At 44.4% G+C, this 21,376-nt stretch overlaps 1 protein-coding gene across 1 annotated transcript; it reads left to right on the forward strand.

The window, feature by feature from the left end:
- Window positions 1-2,463: 2,463 nt before the first annotated feature.
- paqr6 (progestin and adipoQ receptor family member VI) lies at window positions 2,464-20,888 on the forward strand. Its single transcript, XM_034529066.1, has 8 exons — window positions 2,464-2,775; window positions 10,334-10,596; window positions 11,140-11,267; window positions 12,781-12,986; window positions 14,329-14,455; window positions 17,741-17,837; window positions 18,197-18,344; window positions 19,566-20,888. Exons 1-8 carry the CDS (start codon window positions 2,760-2,762, stop codon window positions 19,823-19,825), a joined length of 1,245 nt encoding a protein of 414 aa, XP_034384957.1. The 5' UTR covers window positions 2,464-2,759; the 3' UTR covers window positions 19,826-20,888.
- The last annotated feature ends 488 nt before the right edge of the window (window positions 20,889-21,376 follow it).

Raw genomic sequence — 21,376 nt, forward strand, 5'->3', positions numbered from 1 at the left:
GCTGGTTTTCGAGCCTGCTGGTCCTGCTCGGCCTCTGAAGCCCATTGTGTGAGTCCTTCTGTGGCTCTGAGGGCGTGGCGGGGAGGACGACTCTGGAGGCCACGGCTCTGCACGGAGGTTTATAGTACTCGAGAGACCTGAACCCTCTCAACTTTCCTGAAGTCTTTCTAGGGACTCTCCTCTCAAACTAGGACTCCATGTGCCGCTCTCTTTGTGTGCGTGTGTGTGTGTGTGTGTGTCCCGGGCCTCGTGCCCACCACTGACCGAGCACACAGAATAACCAATCCCCTGGCAGCAGGGTCAGTGCCTCTCCAACAGAAGATGGCTGGCACTGGTGCCGGCCCCCTTTTTTCTTTTTTTGGGAAACCTCGCTGACCCAAGGAAATCCCCTTTCTGTGAGCCCCACGTGGCTGCTGGGACAGGATGAGAGGTGTAAACCGAGAAAAAAGCGCATTAGTTGGATTCATAACTTGGTTAAAAGCAGCTGTGATCTGTGAGAGACGTCCATGCAGGGCTCTGTGCTCAGTGGGGAAAGGCCTTTGGTCTTTTTGGACCAGCCTTGATCGTTGTCACGCATCTTCATTCAGAATGGATGCAAGCCTCGTTAGCTCTTATGCTAATGATGCTGGAGCTCTTGTTCTCGCTCCGCCTCGTCTCCTGACAGTGAACAAGGCGTCTTCTTTTCTTTTGCCACATCCAATGGGGAAAAAAAGCCTCTGCCCTGGGGGTGGGATTTCAACACTGGGGGAGGGGGTGCAGTGGTGTTTTGATTGGGTTACTGCAGGAATGTGCAGAGGATAAGAGGACGGGGCTGTTGCTGCAATGGAGAAAGTGCCCGACTGGAATAATTATGGATTTTTAATATAAAAAAGGGGTACTGAACCTCTGGTGCTCTGGCGCAGGTCACATGTGCTTGATTGTGGTTCTTCTGTTTAGTTTAGTTTTGATCTTCCTCTTATGTGCTTGTTTAAACATATTAGTGTTTAAAGTAGTGGATGACATTAACTTATGGACTGTACTTAAGTAATACTTGGCGTACTTAATACTTTGAGTATTTCCATGTGAATGCAGGTGATTCAATAAATATTATTAGGCTATCATGATTATCCAATTTTTAAACGTGACACTTGAACTCTGACTTATCGAGCCAAGAACATGAATTATTGTGTGCTAACTGCATGTAGGTGTAGCTTGTGTCCCTCAGGTGTTCACCGTCACGCTACTCTTTGTTTGTTGGACTCGAACGAGACATTCACAGATATATACGATGGGAAAGAAAGTTGTGTTGACACGAGCTGGATGTTTTCTCTGTGCACTTTGAAACAGGATGTCCTCCCCGGCCAGAGTTTGGACAAAGGAGGATCCCCACAGGCTCATTGTGAAGTCATGTGATAACGTAGAAACCAGTCTGCAACGTGGGCTTATGAGGCCGTGAGGACATTTAGTCATCCAAGAGGTTCAATCCAAAGTTACGGATGTAACCACGGTTCTATGGATGTCTTAATAAGTCACCTGTGACCTCAGATGACCCCCCCAGCCGGGCTATAAGTTCCGACATCATCCTGAGATCAGTCCTACGAAATCACGAGATTCCAAGAACTCTGGCGGTCATCCAGGATTCATAGAACCGTAGTTACATCCATAACTTTCCATATTTCATCCTTCCTGACCGCCAGAGGCGCTGCTTAGCACCGGCTCGATGGACGCAGTCTTTGGAGGGCGAGAGACCGGCAGCTCCGACCAGTGGTCACAAGCCTCCAACCGACGAGCTTCAGTTATCTTAAGTTCAGCTAATGCTAACATAGTAGTTAGCCTGCGTAGCGAGAAGATGAAAAAGGACTGATCTCGGGACGCCGCCGAAACTTATACCCAGATGGGGTCATCTGAGGTCACGGGTGACACTTGTTATTAAGACTCGACCTGTGAGGGGGGTCAGGTGTTTGGAAACACTCTCACTTTTGTCCACAGGGGGCGCCAAAATCAACACAAAATGAAAGTTCCTTGTAGCAGCTTTAAGAGAAATCCATTAAATCCGACTTAAACGTTAAGGGAAGCTATTTATTATTCATACGTGTAATATATAAATGGATTATAATTAGTAATGCGTTTGATTTAATGTTGCAGCTGGTAAAGGTGGGGATAACCTGCACTACTTATCCTTTTGAGAGGCAGACGCTGGGATCATGCAGCTTTAACTTTTGGTTCTTTAAGTGTAAGTTTTGGATGCAAATACTGTTTTACTTTTATTTGAGTGAAAATTATATTATGTATATGTATTTTATGTCCACCCTGTGGATGAGAAACCTTTTAATAACATTTCTTGTCTCAATATCCTGCACCGCCACTGGCCATCTGGTAGCATAGCAGTTCAGGGATGAGTCGAGAAAAGCATCAATAAAATACATATTTTAAATATACACACCGCGCACGAGGCGTCTTTGAACACGCGTGGCTCGTGTTGTTGTGGCTCCAGTGGTCACGTGACCACCGAGCGGCGCAATAAGGGGGAAAAGAGGAGGCTGTGGAGCTGGTTCCGTTAACACCGGGAGACGGAAGAGGGGGAGAGAGAGACGGAAGAGGGGGAGAGAGAGACGGAAGAGGGGGAGAGAGAGACGGAAGAGGGGGAGAGAGGAAGAGAGAGAGAGGAAGAGAGAGAGAGACGCCCAGCCGCTCCTGTCACACACGCGATAACCTTCGAGCGTTGTTACGGACACACACACACACACACACACACGAGGGAGAGCAACGCCAACGTCCGCATGCCGGAGGGTCGCGGTGAGTAAAACAACGCGGACACGAAGTTCATCTCGAGGGGAAGTGTCTTCTTGAGATGCTGCTGCACCGGACATGTGTTGTTGTTGTTGTTGTTGTTGTTGTTTTTAAAGATAGTGTTGAAAGAATTCCTGGGAAGTTAACAATGAGCCGGAAAGAAGCACACACGTGGGGTTGAAGAGTTCTTCTAAGAAGGGTCTCCATGTTTGTTGCTCTGGAGGTCCACTGGCTGGTCCGGACTTTGGAGATGTTTGGGCTTTATTGGAGTGTCATTGTGACCAGTCGCCACATGGACTGGAGCTGCTGGTCCCTGATGGTCCCTGACTGGAGCTGCTGGTCCCTGCTGGTCCCTGACTGGAGCTGCTGGTCCCTGCTGGTCCCTGACTGGAGCTGCTGGTCCCTGCTGGTCCCTGACTGGAGCTGCTGGTCCCAGACTGGAGCTGCTGGTCCCTGACTGGAGCTGCTGGTCCCTGACTGGAGCTGCTGGTCCCTGACTGGAGCTGCTGGTCTCTGACTGGAGCTGCTGGTTTCTGACTGCAGCTGCTGGTTTCTGACTGGAGCTGCTGGTTTCTGACTGCAGCTGCTGGTTTCTGACTGGAGCTGCTGGTTTCTGATGGTCCCTGACTGGAGCTGTTGGTTTCTGACTGGAGCTGCTGGTTTCTGACTGGAGCTGCTGGTCCCTGACTGGAGCTGCTGGTTTCTGATGGTCCCTGACTGGAGCTGTTGGTTTCTGACTGGAGCTGTTGGTTTCTGACTGGAGCTGCTGGTTTCTGACTGGAGCTGCTGGTTTCTGACTGGAGCTGCTGGTTTCTGACTGGAGCTGCTGGTTCCTGACTGCAGCTGCTGGTTTCTGACTGGAGCTGCTGGTTTCTGACTGGAGCTGCTGGTTTCTGACTGGAGCTGCTGGTTTCTGACTGGAGCTGCTGGTTCCTGACTGCAGCTGCTGGTTTCTGACTGGAGCTGCTGGTTTCTGACTGGAGCTGCTGGTTTCTGACTGGAGCTGCTGGTTCCTGACTGCAGCTGCTGGTTTCTGACTGGAGCTGCTGGTTTCTGACTGGAGCTGCTGGTTTCTGACTGGAGCTGCTGGTCCCAGACTGGAGCTGCTGGTCCCAGACTGGAGCTGCTGGTCCCAGACTGGAGCTGCTGGTCCCAGACTGGAGCTGCTGGTCCCAGACTGGAGCTGCTGGTTCCCAGGCGCAGGGCGTTAGCAGACGGGTGTCGTGTGGTTTGACTCGTTTGTTTAAACACGGGTTGTCACCTTCCACAGTTGTTGTTCTTCTGGGTTGTGGACATTTGAAATTGAGATTAAGCAAACAAACTATTTTTGATAATGTTTACAGTCATAAAAAGTTGTCTGGCGTGCAAAGAAATGCAACCAAATGTGTTCTTTCTTAGTTTGATCTTGTTGTAAACTGTTTGACAAGATGTCAGCTTGGTTTCTGGAAAAGGGGGACAATCATTTTCTCGGATTATTCTGACGTTTTTGCAGATGAATCGTTAAATCTGCAGGTTAATGTACAAATGGAATCATGTTTGCTGCAGCTGCCACTAAACGGGAGAAGAAGCTTGTGTTGATGGTTCAGGTTCTATAGTACTGCAGCAGAGGAATGCAGCAGCATGTGGGGGTGGGGGTGCAGCGTGCTCATGTCTCACACACTCTCCAGTCTTTTGTCTCCCTCTTGGATGCATGTGACCTCCTATTTGATCAGCGACGACGTGGAGAAACTGGTTTGACATTGTGTTCCTTTCTTATATGTAAAAACCCCACCAGCAGTCACGTCATGCGAGCCAAAAAGAACACGCCGGTACTTTTTTCTCATAAAAAACCCCAACAAACCGGTTCACGTGGTTGACAAACGCAACAGAAACAAGAAAGATACTCTAATAAATATGAACTGTCTTGCTGGTGCCGGTTGCCTCTTTGTTCCTGCAGCCACCCAACGAGAGCTGCAGGAACGCTGCGTTACATAAGTCCTTTTCATGGGGAATGTAGACCAGGAAGGGGGGGGGGGGGGACCCGTGAGGAACACCTTTTTCTCTTGTTCTTGGGAACATCCCCCCCCCCCACACACACACACACACACACATTCCAGCTTGACTTCAGACTTGAAGCCAAACGAGAGACGTTATCCACCCACCCCGTGACGAGGTCTAGCCCATGTCCCCGTGTGCAGCCCCCCCCTGGTTGTCCAACACTAACGGACCTCTTGGTCAGAGGGAAGTCGTTGCTTTGAGAAACGGTGCCGATGCTTCGAGTGAGGGGGGGGGGGGGGGGTGAAAGTAAACAACATTTGTTTTACATTAGTTATCAGAGGAAGATGGCACAGAAAACCTTGTTTTATTTGATTAGAATTCGTGAAAAAATGACAAAAATGAGCTTGTTTTGTTTGTCCAAAACATTCCGATGTTCAGCTCTCATAGAAGGAGAGTTGGTCATTGACACACGAGCAATTTTATTAATTGATTGACTTGTTGAAGAATGCCATATAAAGCAGTTAAAAACAAAATGTATCGTAAACATGTGTCTGTTGAAAACCGAGTGTTCCCAAAATAAAAGAGCAATATCTTCTTTATTGACTCACGTTCCAGAAGCATAACAGTAGGAACCGATCCGTCCCCGGGGGCCGCGCTGCGCAGCCAGAGACATCGTTACGCAACGATTAAGTATGTTGTTCTCGGTCCTCTCGGCGGCGTGAAGAGCAAACAGGTGGATGTAGCAGGTCGAGGCCGGTTCTGTAGGAAATCTGGGGAACATTAAGCAGATGAAAGTTAATCAGAATGAATAATCACAACGTGCCAGATTATGACACTTTTTTTTGTTTTTGTGAATGTAGGAGTAAAAGTACCAAATAAATACCTATTTATATAGGTGCATTAACCTTCAGTGAGCCCAACCACCGGTGAAGTATGGATGGTTTTATTGGGCTCCAGCTCTCCTGAGTCGCCCGCTCATTGTCAGCGTGCGGCCGATAAAGACGTCCATTGAGAAAAGGTCACGCGGGAGTGAAGAAGAAGAAGAAGAAGAAGAAGAAGAAGAAGAAGAAGAAGAAGAAGAAGAAGAAGAAGAAGAAGAAGAAGAAGAAGAAGAAGAAGAAGAAGAAGAAGAAGAAGAAGAAGAAGAAGAAGAAGAAGAAGAAGAAGAAGAAGAAGAAGAAGAAGAAGAAGAAGAAGAAGAAGAAGAAGAAGAAGAAGAAGAAGAAGAAGAAGAAGAAGAAGAAGAAGAAGAAGAAGAAGAAGAAGAAGAAGAAGAAGAAGAAGAAGAAGAAGAAGAAGAAGAAGAAGAAGAAGAAGAAGAAGAAGAAGAAGAAGAAGAAGAAGAAGAAGAAGAAGAAGAAGAAGAAGAAGAAGAAGAAGAAGAAGAAGAAGAAGAAGAAGAAGAAGAAGAAGAAGAAGAAGAAGAAGAAGAAGAAGAAGAAGAAGAAGAAGAAGAAGAAGAAGAAGAAGAAGAAGAAGAAGAAGAAGAAGAAGAAGAAGAAGAAGAAGAAGAAGAAGAAGAAGAAGAAGAAGAAGAAGAAGAAGAAGAAGTTTCGTGGCTTTATGAAGTCTCATTTATTAGTGTTTGCATTCAGAAAGAAGTGATGACGTCTCCTTTTGACCCCGAATGGCTGACTGAACTGTCAGCGGTGGAGTTGCATTCTGGGTAACATCCGGAAGTACAAGGTGTGTGTATAAAATCGGATTCTGCTTTATCGATTTTGATCCTTATTTTTCAAATTGTCCATCAGCTGAATCAGCGGAGCACTTTTTCTTTTTTAAGACGCTCTGGTCGTTGAAAGAGACACAACGACTAGAAAGACACACAAAACGACTAGAAAGACACACACACACAAAACGACTAGAAAGATGCACAACGACTAGAAAGACACACGACTAGAAAGACACACAAAACGACTAGAAAGACACACACACACAAAACGACTAGAAAGATGCACGACTAGAAAGACACACAATAACTAGAATGACACACAACGACTAGAAAGACACACACGACTAGAAAGACACACAATAACTAGAAAGACACACACGACTAGAAAGACACACACAATGACTAGAAAGACACACAATAACTAGAAAGACACACACGACTAGAAAGACACACACAATGACTAGAAAGACACACAATGACTAGAAAGACACACAACGACTAGAAAGACACACGACTAGAAAGACACACAAAACGACTAGAAAGACACACACACACAAAACGACTAGAAAGATGCACAACGACTAGAAATACACACAATAACTAGAATGACACACAACGACTAGAAAGACACACAACGACTAGAAAGACACACAAAACGACTAGAATGACGCACAACTAGAGCAGAGCTCACACTGAAAGCGTTCATTTCATTCCTCAAGCGAGTTCCAGGACTTTGTTCCTCCTCAGAACCAAAACGCCCACAAAGAGACTCGAAGCCACTCAATATTTATATTGATCACGTTGAGTTATTGGCTCAACTACGTGGATTCTGCACCGAATGGACGTCACCACGTTAAAAATGGCCTTTGAAGTCACCGGCAGCCGAGGATCAGAATTCAAATGAGCTTCTTTCTTCATTCCCACTCCAGTGGACCTCGGTGGCTTTTCGCTGCTATTGTCATCGTCAAACAAGCTGTGGTGTGTGTGTGTGTGTGTTGTGTGTTGTGTGCTGCTCAGATGTTATCCAGTCGTGATGAATGCAGGATTTGTACCAGTGTGCACGCATGTATTTGTATTTGTGTGTGTGTGAGCAGCCTCATTTCCATCCCGCGCAGTGTGTAACGGTCATCCTTTTGGCCCCTGTACTCTGGAGGCTTCAGCCTCCACAAAGCTCACTTTGTCACCGCTAACAGGCCGGGGCCTGCAGCTGGGTGTGTGTGTGTGTGTGTGTGGTGTGTGTGTGTGTGTGAAATCCTTTTAGTGTACTACTTGTTGTGCATTTGAGCCCCATGCTGGATTTTAAGGCTTAAAACATTTGGCCAATATTAGTTTTAATTGTAAACTCATTACATCTGTTTATTGTGAACGAAACATGGTCCATTTAACTTATTTTATTATCAACTTGTCAGTTATGGAGGACAGACATTGCATATATATATATATATATATATATATATATATATATATATATATATATATATATATATATATATATATAATCTCGTTCAAGGTAATTAAAACCTGGGGCGGCCTCAATGAACTGCAAACTGACATCCAGATGTCGTCCCGTCGTCGTGGTGACGGCCGGCTGTCTCATCACCAACACGGCGTTCTTCACGTGGAGACCCGGATGGTTCTCCGTGTCGGTTCTCCGTGTCGGTTCTCCGTGTCGGCTTCAGTCAACAAAGACTCTTGTCATGTGGACTTTAGTGCTGATGTAATATTTGACCAACTGAACCTGAAAGACGAGGTTCAGAAATCCAGTTTGTTGCAGCTGTCAACATATTTCATACGTTTTTAATAATATATTATTAAATAATATAATATTCAGTTATTGTAGATTATTTACTGTTTATTATTTTTCACTTTTTGTATGTCTCCCTTTACTGCTGTAGTCCTGTAAATGTGACGAATAAAGGAATATCTGATCTTACAGTGAGGAGCTTTTTAACTGCTAATGAAGCTTCTACATGTGAGAAGATATGGTTATTCTTAATGATCTTAAGGAAGATATGGTTATTCTTAAGGAAGATATGGTTATTCTTAATGATCTTAAGGAAGATATGGTTATTCTTAAGGAAGATATGGTTATTCTTCATGATCTTAAGGAAGATAATATGGTTATTCTTAATGATCTTAAGGAAGATAATATGGTTATTCTTAATGATCTTAAGGAAGATATGGTTATTCTTAATGATCTTAAGGAATATATGGTTATTCTTAATGATCTTGAGGAATATATGGTTATTCTTAATGATCTTAAGGAATATATGGTTATTCTTAATGATCTTGAGGAATATATGGTTATTCTTAATGATCTTAAGGAAGATATGGTTATTCTTAATGATCTTAAGGAAGATAATATGGTTATTCTTAATGATCTTGAGGAATATATGGTTATTCTTAATGATCTTAAGGAAGATATGGTTATTCTTAATAATCTTGAAGAATATATGGTTATTCTTAATGATCTTAAGGAAGATATGGTTATTCTTAATGATCTTAAGGAAGATAATATGGTTATTCTTAATGATCTTGAAGAATATATGGTTATTCTTAATGATCTTAAGGAAGATAATATGGTTATTCTTAATGATCTTAAGGAATATATGGTTATTCTTAATGATCTTAAGGAATATATGGTTATTCTTAATGATCTTGAGGAAGATATGGTTATTCTTAATGATATTAAGGAAGATATGGTTATTCTTAAGGAAGATATGGTTATTCTTAATGATCTTAAGGAAGATATGGTTATTCTTAATGATATTAAGGAAGATATGGTTATTCTTAAGGAAGATATGGTTATTCTTAATGATCTTGAGGAAGATATGGTTATTCTTAATGATATTAAGGAAGATATGGTTATTCTTAAGGAAGATATGGTTATTCTTAATGATCTTAAGGAAGATATGGTTATTCTTAATGATATTAAGGAAGATATGGTTATTCTTAAGGAAGATATGGTTATTCTTAATGATCTTGAGGAAGATATGGTTATTCTTAATGATCTTAAGGAAGATATGGTTATTCTTAATGATATTAAGGAAGATATGGTTATTCTTAATGATATTAAGGAAGATATGGTTATTCTTAAGGAAGATATGGTTATTCTTAATGATCTTAAGGAAGATATGGTTATTCTTAATGATATTAAGGAAGATATGGTTATTCTTAAGGAAGATATGGTTATTCTTAATGATCTTGAGGAAGATATGGTTATTCTTAATGATCTTAAGGAATATATGGTTATTCTTAATGATCTTAAGGAAGATATGGTTATTCTTAATGATATTAAGGAAGATATGGTTATTCTTAAGGAAGATATGGTTATTCTTAATGATCTTGAGGAAGATATGGTTATTCTTAATGATCTTGAGGAAGATATGATTATTCTTAATGATCTTAAGGAAGATATGGTTATTCTTAATGATATTAAGGAAGATATGGTTATTCTTAAGGAAGATATGGTTATTCTTAATGATCTTGAGGAAGATATGGTTATTCTTAATGATCTTAAGGAATATATGGTTATTCTTAATGATCTTAAGGAAGATATGGTTATTCTTAATGATGGGGTCGGATTGTGTACATATAGGATGAACTCATTCAGGTTCACCAGAAACCTCTTTTAGAGGTTTTCCTAAGGGACCACTACCACTGTCATCCTCGGGCCGACATCCAGACCCAATGAAGGAAAGTTCCCTGAAGGATACTTGACGGATAATAAAGTAGACGCCTCTAAATAAAAAGGGGGATTCACATTTTAAGAGCAAGAACACGTGTTCTACTTTCCACCATCAAACCCTGATCACCAGGACCAGCTGGTGACATGGGGGCAAGTCTCAAACTACCAGTCAGGTGTGTGTGTGTCTCATTGTGTGTGTGTGTGTGTGTGTGTGTGTGTCTCTGCAGTGTTTCCAGTGTGGCGGGGGATCGGGGTCGGTGCTGGCGTGTGGAGCCAGGGCTGGGGACGCTGTCTGCAATGGGACCCCGACGGTCCAGAACAAGGGCCCCGGATCCCGGTGTTTGACTACCCGGTCTGGGTTGTCCTCTGTCAGGGGGGGCGCGCCAGGCTCAGGGAGGTTTGTCAGCGGGGGAGGGGTGCCATCCGACTGCCCACGGACATGCTGAGCATCAAGCTGCCCCAGCTCTTTGACATCCACCAGGTGCCCAAGGTACGGAAGGAAGGAGCCCGTCTCCACTTTTACTCGGTTATAGATATCAAATGTTCAGGTGAGGAAGGAACATTAAGAAACCTGTTTGTGATCCAGGTCGGCGTCTGTTTAGAATAAACTCGCTGGTGTTTACATCACATCGGTTCCCACGGAGACGCCACCGGTATCGGCTTCATAACAGATGTGACGTCTCAGTGGGAACACCAGTATTTACTCATGTTTAAAATATAAAGCTTAAAGAAGTTGATTACTGTTCCTATTATTTGACTTGAAGGTTTGTTCCTGACACAGGATATTTAAATGTTTATCTCTTTCACAATAGTATAATTTTATGATTTCACAAGGCTTGCTTTAACAGTTATTCAAACAACAACAATAAATGGTTGAATTTCTCTGTGAGTACAGAAATGTAGTTTTACTCTTAAAATAAAACCTCTTAATAGTGAGAGGTCATACGTTTCAGTGAAGAGGGAACTTGCTTTCCACCTTAAGTTGGGACGGTTCTGTAACGTACGGAGTCACGAGGGTCTGCTCGGCCCACAGGTGTTCCGGGAGGACAGCATCATCTCTGGGTACCGTCACCCGCGCAGCTCGGCGCTGGACTGCGTCCTCAGCAGCTTCCAGCTGAACAACGAGACCGTCAACATCTGGACCCACTTCCTGCCGACGTGGTGCGGACGCCGTTGTTTTATTGTGCATTTCTCACGCGGTCCTTTTTTAATGTGTGTATCGTGTTCGCGAGTTATTGTGAACGCGTGATGTTCAAGACTAAAACTACACTAGAACCTTCCATCTGTAAGATAGGATCAGTCAACGTTTCAGGGTCTTTGTTTACGAAACAAATAAACCGGCTAAAATGATGTCAAGATTTTTAGAAAGAGGGGAAAAAGTTCAGATGAGCCTGAATCCTAACAAACAGGAGGCCCGGATCCGGATGGAGTCCAGCCTAGAGGGAAGTCCAGCCTAGAGAAGTCCAGTCTAGAGAAGTCCAGCCTAGAGAAGTCCAGCCTAGAGAAGTCCAGCCTAGAGAGAAGTCCAGCCTAGAGAGAAGTCCAGCCTAGAGAGAAGTCCAGCCTAGAGAAGTCCAGCCTAGAGAGAAGTCCAGTCTAGAGAAGTCCAGCCTAGAGAAGTCCAGCCTAGAGAAGTCCAGCCTAGAGAAGTCCAGCCTAGAGAAGTCCAGCCTAGAGAAGTCCAGCCTAGAGAAGTCCAGCCTAGAGAAGTCCAGCCTAGAGAAGTCCAGCCTAGAGAAGTCCAGCCTAGAGAAGTCCAGCCTAGAGAGAAGTCCAGTCTAGAGAAGTCCAGCCTAGAGAAGTCCAGCCTAGAGAAGTCCAGCCTAGAGAAGTCCAGCCTAGAGAGAAGTCCAGTCTAGAGAAGTCCAGCCTAGAGAAGTCCAGCCTAGAGAAGTCCAGCCTAGAGAAGTCCAGCCTAGAGAAGTCCAGCCTAGAGAGAAGTCCAGCCTAGAGAGAAGTCCAGCCTAGAGAAGTCCAGCCTAGAGAAGTCCAGCCTAGAGAAGTCCAGCCTAGAGAGAAGTCCAGTCTAGAGAAGTCCAGTCTAGAGAAGTCCAGCCTAGAGAAGTCCAGCCTAGAGAAGTCCAGCCTAGAGAAGTCCAGCCTAGAGAAGTCCAGCCTAGAGAAGTCCAGCCTAGAGAAGTCCAGCCTAGAGAAGTCCAGCCTAGAGAGAAGTCCAGTCTAGAGAAGTCCAGTCTAGAGAAGTCCAGCCTAGAGAAGTCCAGCCTAGAGAAGTCCAGCCTAGAGAAGTCCAGCCTAGAGAGAAGTCCAGTCTAGAGAAGTCCAGCCTAGAGAAGTCCAGCCTAGAGAAGTCCAGCCTAGAGAAGTCCAGCCTAGAGAGAAGTCCAGCCTAGAGAGAAGTCCAGCCTAGAGAGAAGTCCGGCCTAGAGAGAAGTCCGGCCTAGAGAGAAGTCCGGCCTAGAGAGAAGTCCGGCCTAGAGAAGTCCGGCCTAGAGAAGTCCAGCCTAGAGAGAAGTCCGGCCTAGAGAGAAGTCCGGCCTAGAGAGAAGTCCGGCCTAGAGAAGCCTAGAGAGAAGTCCAGCCTAGAGAAGTCCAGCCTAGAGAAGTCCAGCCTAGAGAAGTTCGGCCTAGAGAAGTCCAGCCTAGAGAAGTCCAGCCTAGAGAAGCAGACCGAGTGGAGTTGATGGCTATAAGTAAACAAGTTGTTGTTCTGCAGGTACTTCCTGTGGCGCTTCTGCGCCCTCTGCTCCACGATGAACTTCCTGACGGACAGCTACACCTGGCCCCTGCTGGTGTACATGCTGCTCATCTGCGTCTACCCCTTCACCTCCTGCTGTGCGCACACCTTCAGCACCATGTCCCCGGAGTCCCGGCACATCTGCTACTTCTTTGACTACGGAGCGCTCAGCCTCTACAGTCTGGGTGAGTCCTCGGACCCACTGACAACATTTTAAAAATGAACATCGATATTTGCAGTGCAAAACATTCTGACCGATTTTTATTTTGAAGGACGTCTTTATAAGCGTTTTTTTCTCCACTTCTTTTTGTTACTTAAGGCCTTTTTCCTGACAGACGGTGGTCAGCGTTCACGTCTCGAGGCAAACCATCCAGATAAAAATCTTCTTAAAATCTCTTAACAACCATTTAACAACATTTTAAGATAAAAAGTGTATCGAGTGATTTTTAAATAGATTTGAATATCAGCTCTTTGGTACACGACATCTAACTAAATTCTGTATAATCTGGCAGTGAAGCAAATATCTTCTGAACATTACCGTCCTTACTATTTGCTGACACGGCATCCTACAGAGAATTATAACACGTTATTTACCGGGCGATTGACATTGCAGAACGTTCAGAGCACTGTATTTATATAAATATGTATATGTTGTATTTGCCTTTTTTCAAACCCAGCTACGCGTGTGTGTGTGTGTGTGTGTGTGTGTGTCGGCGTGTCTGATTTCCATATCCTCTCTGGCTGAGAAACGATGTGCTTCATGGCTCATCTACACCTGGGGCCATCTCTCCTCTGATTAGTGTTTCCCTATCGCTGCATCGGCCTTCACAGAGGACTCTAGATGTTCCAGGGCGAGGCGTCCTCGCTGTGTGCATTTCAGATTACACGGTGTCGTATTTGTCTTCGCGGGCGGGTTCGTGATCCCAGTCGCACATTAACCCAGGGCCTCCTCTGGTTTGGTGGCCCCCTGCAGACTGATCCCTAATCTACCACAAAGGAAGGACCAAACACACATGACGGGTCCTTCCAGGCGAGAGGGAGGCGGCTGCAGCGCTTCTCTGATTACGAGTCGACGCTCAGAAGCTTTGAGGCGGAAATAGAAACTAACTTTAACGTTTGTCCCGTTAGAAAAACTGACTTCAGTGACCCCTAGTGGTGGTTTCAGAAAACACACTCGTATTTATTATGTGGTTTCTACAAGTTTTAAATACTCAAATGGTGTTTTAGTTAGTTTGGTGCGTTTTTAATTGCGTATTATTCCTTTTTTCCATATTATTTTCTATTGTAGCTTATATGTGATAAGATGCCTGTACGATGCTCACTCTTGTTTTGTCAGTGAATGTTTTGCTGTGTGTTGGTTTGTTTACACATTAAAATACATGCACAAAGATATATATTGGAATACATTTACATGTATACAGAAACGCTTTTGTCTCCATAAACTCGGATGGATTTAAACCAAAGCTCCCGTGGGAAGCTAAATGTTTGCGCCGACGTGCTTTCATGTGTTTGTTTATGTTTTGTCAGGTTGTGCCATAAGCTACGGATACTACGTGATGCCCGACTGCCTGCTGAACAGCTGGCTCCATCAACATTTTGTCCCCATCGCCATTGGAAACACGCTGTTCTGCACCGGTCTGTCCTGCTACTCCAGGTGAGGCACACATCCCCCACAATGCACGCTTCAATATTCAAGCTTTGGAATAACTGTCAGGAGTTTTCAGTAAATTCAACAACGTTTACCGTGAATTATTTCTTCAGGCTTAAAGGATTGAAAACGAATGCGCTCTCTGTTTGACTTTTCCATTTAAATGTGTTTGGTTCTTGTTGGTTTTCAGAGTGTGTTCGCTAGTTTTGATTTATACTTTCTCAGTTTTTCATTTAATTTAATTTCCAGTAGTTTTGGTGTGTTTTTCCAGGTTTAATATAAGTATGTCTCTAACATTCTTACCCAGTTGGTTAACATTGGACCGCAGCTGGACGGCTTTGTTTAATGGCATTTGACAATATTTATATCTCTTGTCATTTAATACTACACGACTAGACAACTGGGGTTAATTGTGAAGCAATTGTCGCACAGCGCCACCTCCTGGAGGGTCAAGTCTGATCAATGAGTCATGTCATGAGAGTTGAAGGAAATTCTCGCCGTCTCCTTTTCGGTGGTGATGTATTATAGCTCAGAAAAGTGATACTAACACTACATACAATCAATAGAACTATAGTTCTAATGCTTAATTGAGCTTATTTTGTTATATTATTGTTGGTTTATGTATTCCTCCCTCTGGGTGTCAATGAGATGGTGGGAGGAAGGGGGTGACATCACCTGAGGGTGATGAGTGTACGGCGTTGTTTCTGTACCTCTGTGTTCTGTTTCTGTACCTCTGTGTTCTGTTTCTGTACCTCTGTGTTCTGTTTCTGTACCTCTGTGTTCTGTTTCTGTACCTCTGTGTTCTGTTTCTGTACCTCTGTTTCTCTGTTTCTGTACCTCTGTGTTCTGTTTCTGTACCTCTGTGTTCTGTTTCTGTACCACTGTGTTCTGTTTCTGTACCTCTGTGTTCTGTTTCTGTACCTCTGTGTTTCTGTACCTCTGTGTTCTGTTTCTGTACCTCTGTGTTCTGTTTCTGTACCTCTGTGTTCTGTTTCTCTGTGTTCTGTTTCTGTACCTCTGTGTTCTGTTTCTGTACCTCTGTGTTCTGTTTCTGTACCTCTGTGTTCTGTGTTTCTGTACCTCTGTGTTCTGTTTCTGTACCTCTGTGTTCTGTGTTTCTGTACCTCTGTGTTCTGTTTCTCTGTTTCTGTACCTCTGTGTTCTGTTTCTGTACCTCTGTGTTCTGTTTCTCTGTGTTCTGTGTTTCTGTACCTCTGTGTTCTGTTTCTGTACCTCTGTGTTCTGTTTCTGTACCTCTGTGTTCTGTTTCTCTGTTTCTGTACCTCTGTGTTCTGTTTCTGTACCTCTGTGTTCTGTTTCTCTGTGTTCTGTGTTTCTGTACCTCTGTGTTCTGTTTCTGTACCTCTGTGTTCTGTTTCTGTACCTCTGTGTTCTGTTTCTGTACCTCTGTGTTCTCTGTTTCTGTACCTCTGTGTTCTGTGTTTCTGTACCTCTGTGTTTCTGTACCTCTGTGTTTCTGTACCTCTGTGTTTCTGTACCTCTGTGTTTCTGTACCTCTGTGTTCTGTTTCTGTACCTCTGTGTTTCTGTACCTCTGTGTTCTGTTTCTGTACCTCTGTGTTCTGTTTCTGTACCTCTGTGTTCTGTTTCTGTACCTCTGTGTTCTGTTTCTCTGTGTTCTGTGTTTCTGTACCTCTGTGTTCTGTTTCTGTACCTCTGTGTTCTGTTTCTGTACCACTGTGTTCTGTTTCTGTACCTCTGTGTTCTGTTTCTCTGTGTTTCTGTACCTCTGTGTTTCTGTACCTCTGTTTCTGTACCTCTGTGTTTCTGTACCTCTGTGTTTCTGTACCACTGTGTTCTGTGTTTCTGTACCTCTGTGTTCTGTTTCTGTACCTCTGTGTTTCTGTACCTCTGTGTTCTGTTTCTGTACCACTGTGTTTCTGTACCTCTGTGTTCTGTTTCTGTACCTCTGTGTTCTGTTTCTGTACCTCCTGTGTTCTGTTTCTGTACCTCTGTGTTCTGTTTCTCTGTGTTCTGTTTCTGTACCTCTGTGTTCTGTTTCTCTGTGTTCTGTGTTTCTGTACCTCTGTGTTCTGTTTCTGTACCTCTGTGTTTCTGTACCTCTGTGTTTCTGTACCTCTGTGTTCTGTTTCTGTACCTCTGTGTTCTGTTTCTGTACCTCTGTGTTCTGTTTCTGTACCTCTGTGTTCTGTTTCTCTGTTTCTGTACCTCTGTGTTCTGTTTCTGTACCTCTGTGTTCTGTTTCTCTGTGTTTCTGTACCTCTGTGTTCTGTTTCTGTACCTCTGTGTTTCTGTACCTCTGTGTTTCTGTACCTCTGTGTTCTGTTTCTCTGTTTCTGTACCTCTGTGTTCTGTTTCTGTACCTCTGTGTTCTGTTTCTGTACCTCTGTGTTCTGTGTTTCTGTACCTCTGTGTTTCTGTACCTCTGTGTTTCTGTACCTCTGTGTTTCTGTACCTCTGTGTTCTGTTTCTGTACCTCTGTGTTTCTGTACCTCTGTGTTTCTGTACCTCTGTGTTCTGTTTCTCTGTTTCTGTACCTCTGTGTTCTGTTTCTGTACCTCTGTGTTCTGTTTCTCTGTTTCTGTACCTCTGTGTTCTGTTTCTGTACCTCTGTGTTCTGTTTCTCTGTGTTCTGTGTTTCTGTACCTCTGTGTTCTGTTTCTGTACCTCTGTGTTCTGTTTCTCTGTTTCTGTACCACTGTGTTCTGTTTCTGTACCTCTGTGTTCTGTTTCTCTGTGTTTCTGTACCTCTGTGTTTCTGTACCTCTGTTTCTGTACCTCTGTGTTTCTGTACCTCTGTGTTTCTGTACCACTGTGTTCTGTGTTTCTGTACCTCTGTGTTCTGTTTCTGTACCTCCTGTGTTTCTGTACCTCTGTGTTCTGTTTCTGTACCTCCTGTGTTTCTGTACCTCCTGTGTTTCTGTACCTCTGTGTTCTGTTTCTGTACCTCTGTGTTCTGTTTCTGTACCACTGTGTTCTGTTTCTGTACCTCTGTGTTCTGTTTCTGTACCTCTGTGTTTCTGTACCTCTGTGTTCTGTTTCTGTACCACTGTGTTTCTGTACCACTGTGTTCTGTTTCTGTACCTCTGTGTTCTGTTTCTGTACCACTGTGTTTCTGTACCTCTGTGTTCTGTTTCTGTACCACTGTGTTCTGTTTCTGTACCTCTGTGTTCTGTGTTTCTGTACCTCTGTGTTTCTGTACCACTGTGTTCTGTTTCTGTACCTCTGTGTTTCTGTACCTCTTGTGTACTTTTCTGTACATGACAATGAACTCAACCAGCTGACTGCTGCCCCCCGTCTGTCTCTGCAGGTTCCTGGAGCTGCAGTTCCCACAGAGGAGCAAAGCGCTGAGGACGGGCGCGTTTGTCCTCCCGTTTATCTTTGACACGGTTCCTCTGTTTTACCGGGTGAGTGTCGGCATTGTGCACACCGGGTTGTGTTTGCGTGGTTATGCAAGCGGAGCCGATCGGGTGCAGCTGGCAGGACTCTGGCTCGCCGACCCGGAGACAGATTTCTCATACAAACGTATCGCCGCCATCGACTAATCCCTGTAATCGCTGCCATGATTAGTTTGTCATTTGTTGGAGTACTTCTTTGTCTCTAACTGGGTCAGACGTGCTGTTAACAATGCTGCAGCCCTCAGTGTCCACACGAATAAGGATATCTTAAATTGGTGGCGCCTGTTGACATTTCTAATCAGTATTTCTGCTTCTCGTTGAGATGCATTTAGCTGCACTTTAAAAGCTGCTCGTGTTTCTGCGTGCAGATCCTGCTCTGCTGCGGGGGCAGCGGCTGCAGCCCGAGCGACGCCCTGTCCAGTCACTGTTACCACCTCCTCTTCGCCTTCCTCACCTGCTTCCTGTTCACCGCCCACCTGCCGGAGAGGCTGGCCCCGGGACGCTTCGACTACATCGGTACGGTTCGGCTTTGACTTCAAATGATGACGAGCACATGTAGGAAAGATGGTCAGATGATTGAAGTTTGAAAAGGAGCGTATAAAGGAATAACATCCATGTGCTCCAGGCAGGAACGTTACAGGAGCTTGGGGGCCTCCATCTTTTTATATGCACTTACAGTTAACAGAAGATAAGGCACGGAATTATTAAGTCAAGAAAGCTTAAAGTATAAACGGCCATCTCAGTCTCACAGAAGTTTGTGTTGTTGTTGTTGTTTTCGAAACATTCGTCTGTGTTTGTGAACCTCAATAATAAGTTGCTCTTTAAAACGTTGCATTGATTAACAAAACCTGACATGAATAATTCAATCAACAAATTAATGAATTATTAATGGTTTGATCTGCAACTGATAGTTTAATGTTGTCGGTCACCTGACTTCTACAGTACGTTTCTTCTGTTGTCTTCTTTCTCTGAAAAGACTCCCCGTGTTTATTTTTGCATATTGATGATTCAACTCATTACAGACATACTGTGGGCGTTCTTTCCAATTCTCGATCCCTGCCTCTTCGTTTCCTACACCGAACCATGCGTCCTCTCTCCTCTCTGTCCTCTGTCCTCTCCTCTCTGTCCTCTCTCCTCTCCTCTCCTCTCTGTCCTCTGTCCTCTCCTCTCCTCTCTGTCCTCTGTCCTCTCCTCTCCTCTCCTCTCCTGTCCTCTGTCCTCTGTCCTCTCTCCTCTCCTCTCCTCTCCTCTCCTCTCCTCTCCTCTCCTCTCCTCTCCTCTCCTCTCCTCTCCTCTCCTCTCTGTCCTCTGTCCTCTGTCCTCTCCTCTCCTCTCTGTCCTCTGTCCTCTCCTCTCTGTCCTCTGTCCTCTCCTCTGTCCTCTCTCCTCTCCTCTCTGTCCTCTGTCCTCTCCTCTCCTCTCTGTCCTCTTTCCTCTCTCCTCTCCTCTCTCTCCTCTGTCCTCTGTCCTCTATCTCCTCTCTCCTCTGTCCTCTCTCTCCTCTCTCCTCTCTCCTCACTCCTCTGTCTCCTCTCTCTCTCCTCTCTCCTCTCTCCTCTCCTCTCTCTCCTATCTCCTCTCTCCTCTCTCCTCTGTCCTCTCTCTCCTCTGTCCTCTGTCCTCTATCTCCTCTCTCCTCTGTCCTCTCTCTCCTCTCTCCTCACTCCTCTGTCTCCTCTCTCTCTCCTCTCTCCTCTCTCCTCTCCTCTCTCTCCTCTCTCCTCTCTCCTCACCCAGGCCACAGCCACCAGCTCTTCCACGTCAGCGCCGTGGTGGGGACCCACTTCCAGATGGAGGGCGTGATGGCAGACATGACGTCGCGGCGGGCGTGGCTGCTGGCCCACGGAGGCACGCCCTCCTTCCTGGGGACCATCGGCATGCTGGTCGCCAGCCTCGTCCTCAACCTGGGCATCATCGGCATCTTCAGCACGCCGCTGCTGTGGAACTCCCCGCACGGCGCCGGCCAGCCGCGCACGCCGAAGTGCAAGGAGCAGTGAGGTGTGTGTGTGTGTGTGTGTGTGTGTGTGTGTGTTGACTATTAAAGACACTAGTTTTATAATTCAGAGAAAAAGATTTTGATGCATTTGTCTTAACATCCCGACGCGTCACGTGTCTGCTCAGCAGCCGAGGACCCGGCCACGTTCTTCCGATGTCACGTTGAGCCCCCCCCCCCCCCCCTCGTGTGTGTGCCGTGTGCAAAATGTCTGTTTTTAATTTATTTGTGAGGTTCCTGAATGGGCGTTTTGGGGTTGAAGGACGCGCGCTGTTGCAACACGAGCGCGTCGGTGTTCATTCCCGTTTACAAGTTTAAAACTAAAACTGGAAACGTCTAATAATCGCAGTTCGCAGGGATCAAATATGGAATAATGTTGTTTTTTTTATGTGCTATAGGCCAGAATCTCCTTTTTGCTTTATTCAGGATTTATTGAAAGTATTCTTTGTAACTGGACTGCTTGGTTGACCTACGTGTAAACAGTCTTATATACAGTGAATCCACGTATTGATTCCACTCAGCAGGGATTTGATTGGCAGGTCACGTGGTTATTGCTTCCTGATTGCCTGCCCTCGGCATATTACAGCGCATGAAAAGACCGGTACAATTGGGGGAAAATATATCTTTATAACCGCACGTTTCCATGACAACGCGACAGCGGCCTCATGGCCCCTGAAGGTCTTGAGTAAATGTTTCTCTTGTTCTTCCATCACGCTTCATGAGATCCGATCTGAACGTTTCTCACTTTAAACTTTCGTAATCTTTTGTGTTTCCGGTCAGTTTTCCAACACGTGCGGTTTAAGGAGTGAGAAGTACATTTTGTGATAGTTTGGGTCTTATTAATAAGAGTATTGTGGTGCATATATAGTATTACCAACCAGTCCCACTCCTCATACACTGTGGTTATCTTTTCCCATCAGACGGTGTCTACATTGACTACTGAAATAATAATAATAATAATATGTTTATAAGATTTTATTATATTAATCTTTTTTTTGTTGCATAAATGAAGATGTTTTTCTCTTTTGGGGGATTCATGGATAAAGTAACAGTTGTTCATGCTGTAAGTTGTGACTGTTATTGATCTTTGTGTCCTTAAAACACAGGAAAAGAAATGCAGGCAGAATCCAACTTGAGTCAATTTTTTGTGTTTTAAAAAAAATAAAAGTAAAGCTGAAATAATTAGTTTAGTTAATTAATCGATTAGTTGACTGACGGAACTATTTTGATATTTGCTTTTTATATTTCAGTTACCTTTCAGGCCAAAAATGTGTTCTAGCTTCTTATTTTATATCATTATCAATTGAATATTATTCAATAAAAAACGGGTTAAAATGATCACATGTTTTTAGAAAATAAAAAATTCTAAGGACCTTTAATAATGGACACAAATGACTTGATAAGCTGCATAAATTAGACATTTGCAGCCATCTCAGTACTGTATATACAGCCGATGCCTCAGAAGTAATGTTTCATGTTTATTTGAATGGGGACGGAACATTTCTGACAAACTGCAGGTACAGATATTTAATAATAATCATTTGTACAAAGTAGG

Source organism: Cyclopterus lumpus, chromosome 25 (assembly GCF_009769545.1).
Source record: "Cyclopterus lumpus isolate fCycLum1 chromosome 25, fCycLum1.pri, whole genome shotgun sequence".
Taxonomy (NCBI): domain Eukaryota; kingdom Metazoa; phylum Chordata; class Actinopteri; order Perciformes; family Cyclopteridae; genus Cyclopterus; species Cyclopterus lumpus.